This window comes from Heliangelus exortis, chromosome 26, assembly GCF_036169615.1.
Source record: "Heliangelus exortis chromosome 26, bHelExo1.hap1, whole genome shotgun sequence".
Classification (NCBI taxonomy): Eukaryota; Metazoa; Chordata; class Aves; order Apodiformes; family Trochilidae; genus Heliangelus; species Heliangelus exortis.
The window spans coordinates 332885-349077 of record NC_092447.1 but is presented as its reverse complement, the minus strand read 5'-3'; the positions used below and the strand labels follow the sequence as shown (position 1 = coordinate 349077).

Below are 16193 nucleotides of genomic sequence, written 5' to 3'. Positions count from 1 at the left end.
AATAAATATTTGCATATTAATGAAGAGATGAGGAAAAACTACCAGAAATTTAAAAATAATTAAGGAAATAATATGATTATTAAGCAAATTAGGTCAACATTATGCGTTGTTTTTTTTTTTCACCATCATTATGTAATTATAAGCAGGTGTTTCAGTATGCAAATAAGCAGGTGTAATAAATTTGACTAATTATTTGTTAAATAGTAAATTAAAAACTTTGAAAAAAGAGACAATTACCATACTTTCTTATTTGCATAATCCTGTTTTTTAATTCGCCAATTGTTTACATTAATTTCTAGTCTAGAACCAAGGTTTTTTTTTTTTCTTGTCCATTCAAAACATTCATACGTTAAGCACTGAGTAATTTCCTGTATCACTTGGTATGTCTTAACCCTATAGATCTTGCACAGCAGTTATAAGTAACTATGCCTAATTAATTATTGATGACCTAATTTGCCTTATGCAGATCACACAAAACTGAAGCCAAAAGAAAGCTCATTAGTTATTTATGATCAAAATTTCCATAATGCAAATATTCCAACAACAAGTCGATATGGCTTTTATTAATCTTTAATGATCCTATTTGCATTATAGAAATTAGACAAATGTCTATGAGGCCAGTTAATTATTCAAGAGAAGAATTTACATAATGCAAATCGTCCTTGTACAGGCCTATGTTGATCTGATTAATTATTAATGACCGTATTTGCATTATGCAAATGAAGGAATGATGTGTCTATTGATCTGATTAATTATTCATGAGCAAAATTTCCATAATGCTAATAGACCATGTACTGGTCAATGTAAAACTTGTTAAATATTAATGAGATGATTTGCATTATTCTAATCGAGCTGATTAATTATTAATGAGATGATTTGCATATGCAAATCGCAGGACCTCCCAGTACTCCTCGCGCCAGGGGGCGTTACCGCCGCAGCCCCGCCCCCCTTCCCGATATTTAAAGCCGCCGCCCGCCTTGCGTGCTCCTGGCGCGGGTTGGTGACGTCTGTTGTGGCGCGACGGCGCGGTGGAGTGGTGCAGCGCTTTCTGGAGGTGAGTGCGGCGGTGCTGGTCCAGAAGCTCTGCAGGCCCTGGGGAGCGGGGCTGGGCCGGGCCGGGGTGGAGTGGAGGCGAGGCTCTGCGAGGCCCTCGTGGTGGGGCTGGGGCGGGTCTGCGGGGCCCGGGTTCGCCTTGTCCGGCCGCCCGGGCCCTACTAGCGGCTCTCCCTGTAGCCCCGCCTTGGTTCTCCCGCATGGCGTGGCCCTGAGGGGACGATGACCGACCAGGAGAACAACAACAGCATCTCTAGCAACCCCTTCGCCGCCCTCTTCGGTTCCATTGCTGACGCCAAGCACTTCGCCGCCGTCCAGAAGCAGCAGCAGCAGCAGCGGCGGCAGCTAACAGGTGCCGGGGGTGGGGTGGGGCAGGCACCGACTACTCTGGGGAGACGCTGAGGGGGCTCTGGGGAACGTTGAAGGGGCTGCTGAGGGGACACTAGGGGTGCTGAGGCCTCTGTTCTGCAGGTGAGGAGGCATTACCTAGTCAAGATGACTCTGACAACAGCGTCTCAGAGAGCCTGGATGAGTGTGACTACTCGGTGGCAGAGATCAGCCGCTCATTCCGCTCACAGCGGGAGCTGTGCGAGCAGCTCAACATCAACCACATGATCCAGAGGATCTTTCTCATCACCCTTGATAACAGTGAGTGCTAGGAGAGCCCTGGGCAGTCTGGGGGGAGATGAGAAGCTCCCTGGGGCTGGGCAGAGGTGTCAGGAATCTGAGGGGAGGGCTGGGGGAGGGAGCGAGCCCGCTCCAGCCTTGCGGCACCACAGGCACCATTCTCCCTGGGTTTGGGTGGAAAATGGGTCTGCCTGGGCCTTCCTCAGGTGACCCCAGCATGAAGAGCGGGAATGGGATCCCAGCACGCTGCGTCTACCTGGAGGAAATGGCTGCAGACCTGGATGACCAGGACTGGCTGGACATGGATAATGTGGAGCAGGTGGGGTCAGTGGGAGGGGTTTTGTCCCTGGGCCTAGGGGGGAGCTTCTGGTGCTGGTGATAGCCAGGGGGGGACTGGGGCCTGAGGCTGGAGCAGGTTTGTGGTTTCGGGCCATGCAGGTAGATGGCAAGAAAGAGTTTTTCTGGAGTGGGGTGTAAGGCAGTTGTTTGTGGTGGTTTTTACTATTCAGACAACTCATGCTGGGGCTGTTGCCCCCCCCTTTAATGGGACTGGAGAAGCTGCTGAGTTGAGGGGCAAGCCCAGCCCAGGCTCTGGCCCTCTGTGGCTTCCTGAGGGCTGGAGAGTTCTTGAAAGCAGAAATAAGTGCCCATAGTAAGGGGGGGGGAGGGGGCTGCTTTTCCCAGAGGGTTTGTCCCTGCTTCCCTCAGTCTGTCTATCCTGCTGCCCAGGCCCTGTTCACCCGCCTGCTGCTGCAGGAGCCAGGGAACCACCTCATCCACATGACCTCCTCCAGCACCCAGAATCTCTCTGCTGACCGGGACGCTGGGGAGAGACAGATCCTACGCTACCTCTATGCCTGTTTCCAGAGGGCTAGAGAAGAGGTGGGCAGGGGCTGCTGCCAGGAGGGGTTGGCTCTGTTCCCAGGTGCTGAGTAGGCCTGGAGCAGATCACAGGGTCCTAGCTCTGTTCCCTTGTCCTTGCCCAGATCACCAAGGTGCCCGAGAACCTGCTGCCCTTTGCTGTGCGCTGCCGAAACCTGACGGTGTCCAACACCCGTACCATCCTCCTCACCCCAGAGATTTATGTCCACCAGAATGTGTATGAGCAGCTGGTGGAGATGCTTCTGGAGGCACTGAGAGGAGCATGTAAGTGGGTTGGGCTGCCAGCTGGGTTGGGCTGTTGTTTTTGAAGGGGGAGGTGTGGGGACAAACAGCCCTGACCTCCCCCCCACCAGACTTTGAAGCTGTGGCTGAGTTCCTGGAGGAGGTGATCGAAGCCCTGAGGATGGACGAGGAGGTACGGACCTTTGGGGAGGTGATGGTGCCTGTGCTCGACATCCTCCTGGCCAGGGTCAGGGATCTTGATCTCTGCCAGATCCTGCTGTACACGTACCTTGATGTGCTCATCTACTTCACCAAGCAGAAGGACATAGCCCAGGTGGGTGCCTCCCCTGCAGCTCCTGGCAGCTCCTTGGCAGTCACCATGACTCCACTCTTGCCTCTCTTCTCCTTTATCTCCCAAACCCAGTTTTGGGGTTATTTACTGGATTTTCTTCTAGTTCTCAGACTGCCTGGCTGTGCTTCCTAGGTTTTTGCAGGCTATATCCAGCCTAAAGACCCCAGCAATGGGCAGATGTACCAGAAGACCCTGCTGGGCAGCATTTTGAACATCTCCTGCCTGTTGAAGACCCCTGGGGTGGTGGAGAACCACAGCTATTTCCTAAACCCCTCCCGATCCAGCCCCCAGGAGATCAAAGTGCAGGAATCCAATATCCACCAGGTAGGTAGATGCAGGACTGGGCTGCTTCTCCCTGGGTTTTAGAAGCAGCTCTGGGGCAGCTTGGCTTGAGCTGCTGGTGTTGGTATAACCACCAGGAAACAGTTTTTAGTGTTTGTCCTGTTATTAAAATGTTAATTGACTTGCCTGCAGGGACAGCACCAGGTAATGTTATGGGGGCAACCAGGTTCCCCCCTCAGAGGAAGGGTTTGGAGAGGGTGTGCAGGAAGGGGTTGGAGGGATCAGGATGTAGATGCAGAAGACTCAGGAGTAGAGGCTGGGCACACAGTCACCTTCTCCTGAGGTTACTTTTGCTGCCACAAATGTGTAAATTTGTGGTTTTGGGATGGGCTTTTGAGCAGGGTCCTGATCGCTCTGCTGGCCTTAGGGTTTGGCCTGCTCATGATGTGTATGTCAGGGGTGGTTAACAGAGGCTGACTCTGGGTGCAGTCAGGAGCTGGGGGAGCTCCTAGAACTTTAACAACAGGAGAGACATGGGAGCCACCTCACCACTAGCTCCTCTTGTTCCCTTCTGCTCTCTCTCATAGTTCATGGCCCAGTTCCATGAGAAGATCTACCAGATGCTTAAGAACCTGCTGCAGCTGTCTCCAGAGACAAAGCACAGGGTTTTGTCCTGGCTGGGAAACTGCCTCCAGGCCAATGCAGGCCGCACTAAGATCTGGGCCAACCAGATGCCAGAGATCTTCTTCCAGATGTATGCCTCAGATGCCTTCTTCCTCAATCTGGGAGCTGCCCTCCTCAGGCTGTGCCAGCCCTTCTGCAAACCGAACTCCCCCCGGCTGCTGAGTTTTGACCCCACCTACTGTGCCCTGAAGGAGCTGAACGAAGAGGAGAGGAGAAGCAAGAATGTCCATGTGAAAGGTTTGCCCACACCTCAGGGAGTGAGGGAAGGAGACAGGGGATCTCCTTGGGTTGTTGCCTTTCCCAGTGGTGGCAGTAAAAAGGAGCTGAGAGGAGTGAGGAGAGAGCTTGAGGCAGAGGTGGTTTCTCATTCCAGATCTGGAGAAGGAAACATGCTTGATTCCTCCTCTGGGCCAGCAAGAGCCTGAGTTTGCCAACAGCTACAACCTGGTGACAGAAAACCTGGTCCTCACACAGTACACCCTTCACTTGGGGTTCCACAGGTAACTAATGCCTCCTGGCACCATGTTGTCCTCCAGGCTTCTGCAGAGACACTTCAGGGTTCCAGAAAGGGTTTTCAGGTGTGGGCTTGTGTCTGGTATTTGCAAGTAATGAGAATGCTCCAGTTGCATTAGGAGCTACCTCACACCTGCTGTTGGGAGCAATGGTTGAACCTCAAGCTGATTAATTTTTGGGAAGAAAGCTTGTCCATTGATGCTCCGAGTCTAACGAGCCTCTGTGATTTGTAGAATGTGTCCACGTGTCACACACTTCTTTTTGTTAGGGAATGGGCTGCTGTCCTACTGTGGAGAGCACCTCAGTGGCAGAGCCCTCCCAGCAGAGATGGTTTGTGGAGCAGAGCTCTGTTTCTCAGCTTTCCTCTGCAAATCATTGCCTGGATATTGTGAGATCACCATTGATCCAAGGACACTCCCCTTCTGCTTTATTTTCTAAATATACGAATAGGTGGAAAAGTTCTGTAGGGGGCTTATTGCTGGGAGACTGCAGTGTCACCTGGCCTGTGTCTCTGGAGATTCTCTGGGGCTGGCCCTCGTGACCCCAGGGCCTCATGGCTGGACCAGGAGGCTGCCTGTTCCCTCAGCTTACCAGACTGCCCTTTGAGGGGCTGCTCTTCCTTAGCAGGGTCTGGTGTCCACCCAAGACTCTAGAGGGTTCCTATTGCTGGTGTCCCAGCTAGATTATATCCAGGAACAGTGTGAAAGAGACAAAAAGGAGTTCTAGCTCATGTCTTGCTCAGGCACCATGAAGAGTGCTGAATGTGTATCTGTCACTCCACACCTTGATTTCTGGGCAGGTTGCATGACCAGATGGTGAAGATGAACCAAAGCCTCCACCGCCTGCAAGTGGCGTGGCGAGAAGCTCAGCAGAGCTCCAGCCCCGCTGCCGACAGCCTCCGGGAGCAGTTTGAGCGCCTCATGACCATCTATCTCTCCACAAAGACGGCGATGACAGAGCCGCAGATGCTGCAGAACTGCCTGAACCTGCAGGTGTCCATGGCTGTCCTGCTGGTACAGCTGGCCCTGGGGAACCGTGGAACAGAGCCACTCCAACTAAGCTTCCCCCTGCCAGAGGTGGAGAACAGTGCCTTGGCCTACGTGCCAGGTGAGGTTGTGTGTCCTGCTAAGTGGTCTGCCTGCCCACTGGGATTAACCATCCAGGCTGAGAGTCTAGAGGGAGCAGTGAACCCTGTGTGTTACAGATGCCATCAGGCCGGGCACCTCTCCTCACTGTGGTGTCTAAATCCAGCGGATTACTTCCCAAAACTTCAGTCAGAATTGAGGGCTAGGAAAGGGACAGGTGAGCTGCCCCAAGGAGGAGCTCACCTACCCTCTCTGTTGGCAGAGTTCTTTGCTGATAACCTGGGTGACTTCTTCATCTTCCTGAGACGTTTTGCTGATGACATCTTGGAGACCTCTGCTGATTCTCTGGAGCATGTCCTCCACTTCGTTACCGTTTTCATGGGTGATGTGGAAAGGTGTGTAGAGCTCCCAGGGTGAGCCCTGTGCAGAGTGCCCAGAGGGGAACAACAAGGTGGGAATTGTCAGGGCTTTGGCTGAGATATTCCCAAGGTCCCCAAGTGGGCTGATCTCATGGGGAAAGGTAAATAGTGCCTGCAGGAGGCACTGTGAGCCAGGCACTGCCTGAAGGATGTGGGCTTCGCCTGAGGTATAGATGGTACTTGGTGTCCAAACACTTGAGTGGGTGTATCTCATAGGAGCCTCGTCAGCTCAAGTCCACCTGGTGCTTGTCAGGGGATTGATCTGTTTGGGATATCTCTGAGTGCTGCTGCACAAATTTGAGCAGGTTTATCGATCCTTGCGCATGCTGTGCTGGTGCTGTGGGTCTGTTTGTGCTAGTGTGTAAACACAGTGAGCACAGCTCTGCTGCTCCCACACCCTTGGCTGCTTTGCCTGAGCTCTGACCCTGGGCACTCACTGCCCTGGCACTGAGAGGCAGCAGCTGGTCACCAACTTCACCCATGGTCACACAGTTGGGTAGCTTCTGGAGAGTCTCCTGAACCCCTTGGTTCCCACACCCCAGTCCTCATTCTCTCATCTCTTGGTCTTCTCTTGCAGGATGAAAAACCCTCACCTGCGAGCCAAGCTGGCAGAGGTGTTGGAGGCTGTGATGCCTCACTTGGACCAGGCCCAGAGCCCACTTGTCTCCAGTGTGTTCCATCGCAAGCGTGTGTTCTGCTCGTACCCAAACGCTGCCCACCTGGCTGAAGCCCTCATCAAAGTGTTTGTGGACATTGAGTTCACAGGTAAGTGGGAAGCACTGTCTTTGTGCTGTGACATCTGCAAGGGAATTATAGCAGGTCCTTGCCCCTTCTCTCCTGCTGTGGTGTCTTGCGTGCTGCTCTGGAGATGGAGCAGGGGCTTTATTTCAGACTGTGAGAAGGAACTCATGAAACACATTTATTTCTACTCCTGCCCAGGTGACCCACACCAGTTTGAGCAGAAGTTCAACTACCGCCGCCCCATGTACCCTATCCTGAGGTACATGTGGGGCACTGACTCATACAGGCAGAGCATCAAGGTGAGGCAGGAGGCAAGTGTACAGTGTGGGGGCCTGTTCTGCTGCAGGGACTGTGCTGCAGCCTGTGCCATCCTCTTCCCCCTTCCCAGGCTCTGGCTGATTACGCTTCAGAGAACCTGGAGGCAATGAACCCCCCGCTCTTCCTGCGCTTCCTGAACCTGCTGATGAATGATGCCATTTTCCTGCTGGATGAAGCCATACAGGTGAGGCTGAGCGTGGGGCTGTTGGTGTCCCACCAGCAGCAGTCCTTCCCCCTCCCCACATTGCTGGCTGTAGTGTCCATGCTGTAGAAGCTATTGCAGGCTGGTGGGAGAAGGGGTGGAGGGCTGTCAGATCTGCCTGCAGCTTCTCTGGAGGCAGCCAGGCTTTGAACAGCCCACAAGGGTTTGATCATCAACCCCCCTGGGTCTTCCTGAAGGTGCTTTGTCCTAACAAAGGTCTTTTGTCCCCAGGCAGTTAGGTGAACTCCTGTCCCTGGGGGTGAGGACTGTCTCTCCACACCCGTCAGGGCTGCTAAAAAGGAATTTCTGGGCAGCTTTTACCTCTTGTACAATTGATTGTTAGGAGGCTGGCAGATAAGATGGGTGGTGTGAGTATCACCCATCTGGTTATGTTTAGAGGCTAATGTTTTGTGGAACATTTGTGCTCTGAGGGACCTTTCCAAGCACTCCCCTGTGGCAGCCTAGAATAGCAGAGAACAGGCCTGGCTCAGGCCTTGCTGCCCATTTTCCTGCCAGTTCTCCCAGCCCCTTTTCTGCATTGTCTCTGCAGTACCTCAGCAAGATCAAAGTTCAGCAGATCGAGAAGGATCGTGGTGAGTGGGACAGTCTGTCCCAGGAGGCTCGCCGGGAGAAGGAGTCCAGCCTGCAGATGTTTGGCCAGCTGGCCCGCTTCCACAACATCATGTCCAATGAAACCATTGGCACTCTGGCCTTCCTGACCTCAGGTAGGGAGAGCAACATGGCTGGGCAGGAGCCTGGGTTTGGGGCAGGATTGCTGCAGAGCTCAGAGAACTGTTGGTTTCTGTTCCAGAAATTAAGTCCCTGTTCGTGCATCCTTTCCTCGCTGAACGCATCATCTCCATGCTCAACTACTTCTTGCAACACCTGGTTGGGCCTAAAATGGGAGCTCTGAAAGTCAAGGATTTCAGCGAGTTTGATTTCAAGCCACAGCAGCTTGTGTCAGACATCTGTACCATCTACCTGAACCTCGGGTAGGTGACATAGGAGAGCCTGTCACTTGAGTGGCAGGAGCCACACTGGGGACATGGTGGCTAACATTACATCCCTTCATTACAGTACAGCATTGAGTTCCTTCCTGTGGTCATGCAGCTGTTGTGAGGACTGTTTTGCAGCCCAGTAAACACGGATTCTTAAGCCTTTTGCTCTCTTTGAACCTGTGTGCAGGGATGAAGAAAACTTCTGTGCCACAGTGCCCAAGGATGGCCGCTCCTACTCGCCCACACTCTTTGCCCAGACTGTTCGGGTCCTGAAGAAGATCAACAAGCCTGGCAACATGATAGTGTCCTTCAGTAACCTTGCTGAGAGGATCAAGGTCAGAACTAGAGTCAATTTAAGCTCACAGAAAACAGTGGAACTGTTTCCTGGTGTCCTCTTCCATCTGTGTATCACTGCAGAGCTGGGTTTCTGGGAGCAGGACAGAGGTGGGAACCTGAGTCTCTCAATGCCCCCCGTGTCTCCAGTCTCTTGCAGACCGCCAGCAGCAGGAGGAGGAGACGTATGCGGATGCCTGTGATGAATTCCTGGATCCGATCATGAGCACTCTGATGTCAGACCCTGTGATCCTGCCCTCCTCCAGGGTCACTGTGGACCGTTCCACTATTGCCCGGCACCTCCTCAGGTACTCATCATGAGCTCCTGGGCTTTCTGGGGATCCATTTTGCTTTTTTGATGATACTCAGTGAATCTGCTTTGCTTAACAGCAGGAATATCATGCCACTCTTCTTGGCCCATTTTCCTCTCTTTTCATTTCTAGCACTGACACTGTCCAACTAATTAAATCATCTCCGTGATGCTTGTCTTTCAGTGACCAGACGGATCCTTTCAACCGGAGCCCCCTCACTATGGACCAGATCAGACCAAACACAGAGCTCAAAGAGAAGATCCAGCGGTGGCTTGCAGAGAGGAAAAAGCAGAAGGAGGAGCTGCAGGACACACTGAACTGAACACCAGGATCTCAGTTACTGGCGAGAGAAATGCCTTGCGGGGGCAGAGGCTGGAGCTGTGGAGCATTGCCTCTCCTAGGCCCTTCCGTTCCATCCCTTCTGTCTTTTCCTTTCAAGACTTACTCTCTAGTGCTAAGACTTTCCACTGCACTACAGCTTTGAGCCTCTGCCTCGGGGGAAGACCACAGCCTGGTGCCCTCGGCCCTCTCTTTGTGGTCTTCTCCAGCGACACCAAAAACCTCCCTCTGTTCTCTTGCTGTGTTGAAACCCTGTAACTGTATGCGAAGGCAATGCCTCCGCAGCTGCTCCCCCGGTTAGACGGCACGGACGGGAGGGGGACGGTTTATCCCACCGCGTACGTGCCCGTTTGTTTTCCAAATGATCTTTTGGAAGGGAACACGGGGGGCGTTGGAAATTAAATATAGCTATGATCTTACAGCTGGCGGTAGAAGTCTGGACGCGGGGAGGCTCTAGGTGTAGAAAAGCCTCCTTAGCTTCTGCGTGGAGGCCGTAGAGGAGGGAGGAAGCTGGGCCGGTCCCCCGTGATCTGGCAGCGGGAACGGGAACGGCACAGCCCGGGGTCTCGAACCGGGTTCCTCGTGGCGTGGGGTCCTTGCCGCTGGGGGCTGCCGTCTGCAGACGCCTGTCTGCAGGCAGCGCTGGGGCAGTCGCGGCGGGGTCCTCACTGAGGTGACATTCGGAGCCCGCCAGCGGCAAGATGGCGCAGGGGTTTGTGCAGCGTCTGGCCGCCCGTGGGCCGCAGCTCATCAATGGTGAGGAACGGGGCGGCAGGGACGGGGAAACGGAGTGAGGGGCGGGACCGGGTAGGCCAAGGGGAATGGCCCGGGGGGTGAGGAAGGGGATCGGGGGGGGGGGGGGTGGGGTGAGGGACACCCCCCGACCCCGGTCCCTTCCCTTACCCCCCGGCCCGCGGAGGCCTTTTCCTCTCCTTGCAGCCGCCGTGGCCTACTCGAAACCGCGCTTGGCCACTTTCTGGTACTACGCCAAGGTGGAGCTGGCTCCCCCGACCCCCGCCGAGATCCCCCGGGCTATCGACAGCGTGAAGGGCATGGTCAGGAGCTTCCAGACCGGCCGCCTGGCCCAGCTAACTGTCAGGGTAAGGGAAGAAAGTGAACCCTGTCTGTGTGCGTTAAGGACCCATGGATTTGTTTTTCCCCCAAAGCCCGAGCTTCCTCAGGCTTTTCTGCTCTCTCTTGTGGGCTCTCCACAGGGTACCCCAGTTTGCTTGCTTTTTTTTCTCTTTTGTCATTAAGAGATGAGCTCAGTGATCTTACCGTTGGTTTTGAGCTTTGTTTTGTTTATGGGTTGTTTTTTCTTTCCCCTTTCAGAAAGCGCTGAGAAATTTTTTTTTTCCCTTTCAGGAAGCACTGAGAAATGGTCTGGTGGCCACTGAGGTGTTGATGTGGTTTTACATCGGGGAGATCATAGGCAAAGGTGGCCTGATCGGGTACAATGTTTGAAGGCTGCTCCTCAACACCACCATCTGCGGTGCCACGTCTGTAGCAGGGATTTGTGACAATAAAACTGGGAACCCACGTCCAGCTGTCGTGATCTTTTTGTGGCGGTTGGGGTTTACAGGGCATGGAGCACTGCTCCAAGGCAATTCTGCTGGGTTTTATTGTCTCAGAAGATGCTTCTCAACACTGCACCCCAGTGCAGGTGAGCTTACATGCTTTGTATTTTATGGCAGCAATGGAAAGCTTTATTGTTGTTAAAAAGGGTAAGCAGCAGCTGCTGGGTCAGGAACAAGTTGTGACTGCCACAGTGACAACCTAGGGAGACAGAGGCTAAAATCTCTCTTTCTTCCCCAGGTAAGTGATGGGAGCAGCTGTAGGACCTGAGCTGCCCCGAACGCCCACTCCCCTCTTTTATCCCAGGGACTTGCTGAGTGCTCCTGTCTTTTCCTTTGCTGCTGAGGAGTTGGCAGTTCCTCCCTCCCCTTGGAGGAGGTGATGCTTTCTCACATCAGCAAATCTTAACTTCACTCCCATCATAAACCCAGCACCCAGCAGATAGATGGTGGGAGGCAACCTGCCTGCAAAGAGCAGTGACTTGACCTCCCTGTGCTGCTCTCTTGGGGTGGGCACCCGAAGGCACTGGAAATGGTGCTGGTGCAGCAGCTCACACCCGGTGCTGGGTCGTGGGAGCTGTCAGCCTTGCTGCACTGACAGGATTGGGTTAAACAGCCAGCAAAGCAGGGGAGAGCTTGGAAACACGCCAGTCCCTTTCACAGAAAAACTATCTAATATTAATTTTCCTCCCTTGAACCCCTTGTGAGCAGCCACCCCAGCTCTGCTCCTGAGACAGAGCCCTGGCCACGCTTCCAGGTATGAACCACCTGTAAACCCATAGGGCTCCAGAAGCTGTTCTGTGCTCTGGAACATGACAGACACCACGAAGGGCAAACAGCCTCTCCTCAGTCAATCTCTCCTTTCAGCTGAGGAGCATCAGAGGCAACAGGTACCTTACATTCCCCAACCAGTGGGGTTTTATGAGTGGTACTGGTGTCTTTGCAGTGTTGTCCTTCTCAGGGTATACAGCAGGCACTTGCTGGATGTTAACCCTGCTCTTGCTGTACTGGACAAGAGGAAGACGAGCCTGCCGCGTGATGCCAGGGAGAGGAGCGAACTCCAGGCCTACTGCCATTGCCACCACGTTCCCCTTGGACATGGCAGCAGGAGGGACACCCACCCGGCCAACAAGCGCGGCGAGGCGGAGCGGGCGGGAGGCGGAGCGGGTGAGCATCATCACCTCACGGTACCTCAGCACATCGTGCCTACCTGGGCGGCTGCTTTCTCCTCAGACGGGCTGGCCGGGCCTTTGAGTCCCGACCCCCTGCTCCGCACTAGCCAGGGAGAAAAGGCGGGTGCGGCCGGAGGGCGTCCGGCGGGGCGGGGAGGGGTCCCTATGTGTCCGGGAGCTCTGTCGGGAGCTGCGGGGCCCTCTTCGGCGCTCCCCGCCCCGCGCCCTGCATACGGGCTAGCGCTATGGCGGGGCTGCCTATGCTCTATGCGCGGTCCTGGGCGCCGGTGCCTCGCGCTCTCGTTCAGCATTGCCGCCGTGGTTATGCAGGCTGCTTGCGGTCCTGTTCTGTGCCAGCCAGGTTCCGGGGTCCGCTCGCCAGGGGCCCTGTGCCTGCATGAACCTCCCATGTTTCAGGGACGGCGGTGGCGGCAGGCCGTGCTATTCAGGGCGGCGGGCTGCGCCGGGACTCGGACCCGGGGCCCTGTATATCGCCCAGCGTTATGCCGGACTAGCACCCGTCGCGAACCGCTTGTCCAGGTGCAGGGGCGGCGGGATGGTGGGGCCCCGCAACCTGCATAGCGCCCCCTTTTATGCAGCATCTCTGAGAGCTCTCGAGGCTCTATCCACGACACGGGGCGCGGCCCGGCCCCGCTCTCTGGCTCGTCGCCTCACAGTAAAGATGGCGCACAGCGGTCGGTGGCGCTTCCCTGCCCGGCCCGGCAGCGGCGTCTGGGGCCGCCGGGGGCTAGGGGGGTCCCGGGTGCGGGTGCCGGCCGTGCGGAGCCTGCGACCCGCCGAGCCGGCGGCGGCGCCGGCGGCGGCGGGCGAGGGGGAGCGTGGCGGCCCGTGCTCCGGCGGGGCGGCGGGAAGCGGGGGAGGCGGGGCAGCGCTGGGCTCCGGCGGCTCCGGGGGCCCCGCGGCCGGGGTGGGACCCGGCTTCGATGCGGCGCTCCAGGTCTCGGCCGCCATCGGCATCAACCTGCGGCGGTTCCGTGCGGCCTGCGGCGCCGAGGCGGGCAGCGGAGAGGTGAGGAGGGGCGGCGGGGCGGGGAGGGGAGGGGGGGGGCGGCGGGGCGGGTGGGAGGGAGGGCGCGGTACGGGCCCGCGGGTCCCGGTCCGCAGCATCCCCGCTCCGCCCCGGCGGGCGGCACACCCCCTGCCCGCACACCCCTTGCCCGCACACCCGGACACACCTACCGCGCCTTCTGGGCCCGCGCCCCGCACAAAGGCCGCGCCCCGCCGCCTAATGCCCGCGGGGAGGGGGGTGGGCTGCCCGGCGGCGGTGGTGCGGATGGGGGGGTGGGCTTCGGCCGCCCCCCGCTTCCCCCTCGCTGTCCCTCCCCACGTACGCCGCCGGTGTGCTCTCCTTGCTGCCGCCTTCTCCATTATTCACCTCCCTCCGCTCCGCTTCTGCCGCCGCCGGGAGGTAGGATGGGGCCGGGGCCGCGGCCGTGGGGCTGGGCTGACCGCTCCCTGCGGTGCGGAGGATGCTCCGCGGGGTAACGCGTCCTTCTGAGGGGAGTGGGTGCGGGGAACCGGGGCGGCACCTCCGGCGTGCCCCGTGGGGTCGGGGCGCCTCGCCGCCCTGGACGCCCACCCAGACCGCGGCCCCGGTGCGAGCTTGATTTCCTGGCACCGGCAGCGCTAGATGGATTTTCTTTTTTGCCCCCCCCCCCCCCCTTTTTTTTTTTTTAAAAACTTGTTTTTCTTCCTGCCTTCATTTTTAATTTTTTTTTTAAACCTTTCTAAGGCAGAGTAAGAGTCTGACAACAGCCCACCTATTGACAGAATAGGGAAGACATGATGGGGGTGTGTTAGTTATTACAAGCTGTATCCTTTCTTTTCCCCATCCTTGTTTTAAATAACTTGTTAGATGCGTCCTTGCGTTGGCAACAACAATCCCCAGGTCCTTTGCAGCAGGAATGCTTTAATTTTTTTGAAAGGCCAGTTCTGTCTCTCCTTCTACAGGCAGATTGACAGCTTCAGAGTGGGTGAGACTATCTTTGTCTGGATTTTGCCCAGTTGAAGCGCAGTTGCTTTGCTTTTCCCTTGCTGGAAACATCAGGGCCTATGAAAACGTATATGAAAATATAGTTTTCTTGTGTCTTTCCGGGCTCGCTGTTTCTGCTGGGTGCCGTGAAGTGGAGCTCGTTGCTCACGGCTGAGCTGAAGTAATTCCTGGGTGGGAGAGTTCCAGCTCTGGCAGGCTGTGGGAAGGAACGGGGTTGCGTTGGGGTGCACCAAGCTGTTGGTGGAAGTGCTTTCACCCTCAGCAGTTAGAGCACTTTTGGTTTTCACTGCCTGCCAGCATCCCTTTTATTTAATGCCAGTGTCTCAAAGGCTGTGGTTGAGGGCATGTTTCTGTTTGCAGTAGACCAGGTTGGATGGAATTTACCAGGTAGACTTGAAAGAAGTTAGTATCTCATCAGCGCTAGTTCAGTGGCAGAAATGACTAAAATCTGGCTAACCAATCTGACCACAGGGTTAGCAGCACAGCTCAGTTTATTGTGGGGGGGGGAGGAGATCTGCTTTGTCTCTCTTTTTTTTTTTTTAATTTTCCTAAAATGACCTTGGGTTGTGTTGTTTTATAATTCGAGTGGTCTTGAAGTATATTTTTGCATCTCCAAAAACCTAAAACATCTTTGTAAGTTTGGCCTTTATAGCATTATTGCTTTACAATGAAATAGTATTATGGCTTTGATGCTAGTAGCTGATGAAGACATAGTCTCATGGATCTCATGAATTTTACTTCTTACATCACTTGTCTGCTTCGCTGCTAAAAATTTTTGTCTAATAACGTTACAGTGGAAAATGAGGATAGAAGTTCTTCATGGCTTGGTGTCTGTACATTGAGATTCACCTGAGTGCTTATGAGCAGGGCAGGGGTAGCCTCAGGGTGCTTTTCCTCACTCCTGTGCAGCAGGAATTTGCAGCATGTGCTTCTGTTTCTCCTCTCCGAGGGTGGGTAGTCTCAAGTATTTAAATTTTGGTGACTCATTGAGTTGGTTTGGGGGATGTGAAAAGTCTAGGAAATGAGGAGTAAACTCTTGAGTTGTCACTTTGAGTTCAAGAGCAATCAGGGGAAGGTGTTACCTTTTATTAATGACTACCCAGTGTTCAGGTGTGTCAGTACCTGTTTAAATGGTGCATTACCATCAAAATTTGGTGTAACAAGAAAGTAGAATTTCAGAGCAAGTGTAATGCTCAGTCTTTCCCTTGTCTCCTGGGCTGTTTTTTTCTGTTATGTAGAAGTTTTTTTTCTAATCTAAAAAATACCTGGATTCTGGGATTCACTATGCACTCTCTGGTTTTCTGGTGACTTTGTATGAATCCTTGACTCCTGCTTCAGCTGAGTGTTACTGTGATTTATCTTGAAACCAGCTCGCTTCAAGGGAGCAGTGTTGTGATAACTAATTTTGTCACCACCAGAGTGAGCGGGGTACTTTTTGCACAGTAAAGCTAGAACTGGTTGAAAACAGTAGCACTTGTCCTGTGTGTAATCCTTTCCGCTTGATGTGAATGGCACTCCAATAATAACGGAAATTGGATTGTGTGTTTTTGACTCATTACATCAATATTTGGTATAGATGAAGCTTGTTGTTAAGTATCTGCTGTGCGTGCCAGCTCAGAGGTCCCTCCCTATCCCTGAAGTTTATACAGAGCTTTGGAACATCAAAAGTGGAGAGTATGTTGGGTGCATGTTCATGGTTGACTCCATAAATTTGTATCAGCTTGAAAGTTGCAGAAACTTGAGGTGTGGGATGGGATATAGTGATGATGATGATGTCTCTAGTAGTGTTGTTGTAATTATACACAGATCATAATTTTTTATGAGGTAAACGTTCGAGTTGTGTGTGTTCACTGATGTCTTATTCTGCAATGGTACTAGATCCATGTGCTAGGAGGAGGGAGTGGCTTCCTTGCTGCTGCCATGGTCACACCTGAGCTGGAAGGACAGATAATTTCTCCACAGCATTAAAATTCTCTGTCTTATTTCCTCTTCTGGTGTTGTGTTGAATGGTCATAGTGTTTAATCTGTGAGGTGGAGGTACAGAGCCCTGCCTGTTACCATGACATAGATAC

General features: G+C 54.1%; 3 protein-coding genes across 6 annotated transcripts in view; all 3 read left to right on the top strand.

The window, feature by feature from the left end:
- Window positions 1–963: 963 nt before the first annotated feature.
- On the top strand, window positions 964–9907 carry UBE4A (ubiquitination factor E4A). 2 transcript variants are annotated; one of them, XR_011722663.1, is made up of 21 exons: window positions 964–1054; window positions 1234–1405; window positions 1525–1701; window positions 1887–1999; window positions 2410–2562; window positions 2667–2826; window positions 2916–3118; window positions 3269–3460; window positions 4006–4339; window positions 4476–4602; window positions 5415–5722; window positions 5963–6095; window positions 6697–6884; window positions 7059–7159; window positions 7249–7362; window positions 7931–8105; window positions 8192–8372; window positions 8566–8713; window positions 8862–9019; window positions 9206–9699; window positions 9784–9907. XR_011722663.1 is itself a non-coding variant. In XM_071726765.1 (20 exons), exons 2-20 carry the CDS (start codon window positions 1276–1278, stop codon window positions 9342–9344), a joined length of 3234 nt encoding a protein of 1077 aa, XP_071582866.1. In that variant the 5' UTR covers window positions 964–1054; window positions 1234–1275; the 3' UTR covers window positions 9345–9780. The 2 variants fall into 2 exon arrangements, 1 of the variants encoding a protein (XP_071582866.1); XM_071726765.1 differs by lacking the exon at window positions 9784–9907 and having other exon boundaries at window positions 9206–9780.
- Window positions 9908–9955: 48 nt separating this feature from the next.
- ATP5MG (ATP synthase membrane subunit g) lies at window positions 9956–10900 on the top strand. Its single transcript, XM_071726777.1, has 3 exons — window positions 9956–10117; window positions 10301–10461; window positions 10727–10900. The coding sequence occupies exons 1-3, from the start codon at window positions 10063–10065 to the stop codon at window positions 10823–10825; spliced, it is 315 nt and encodes a 104-aa protein (XP_071582878.1). The 5' UTR covers window positions 9956–10062; the 3' UTR covers window positions 10826–10900.
- Window positions 10901–11894: 994 nt separating this feature from the next.
- Window positions 11895–16193, top strand: part of KMT2A (lysine methyltransferase 2A) — a 42362-nt gene continuing 38063 nt past the window's right edge. For 2 of the 3 annotated variants that reach the window (XM_071726761.1, XM_071726760.1), the window contains exon 1: window positions 12775–13137. In XM_071726761.1, the coding sequence (XP_071582862.1) occupies window positions 12790–13137 (348 nt within the window). In that variant the 5' untranslated portion in view covers window positions 12775–12789. Of the gene's footprint in view, window positions 12103–12774; window positions 13138–16193 lie in introns of those variants that run through there. The other variant, XM_071726763.1, reaches the window with a different exon arrangement.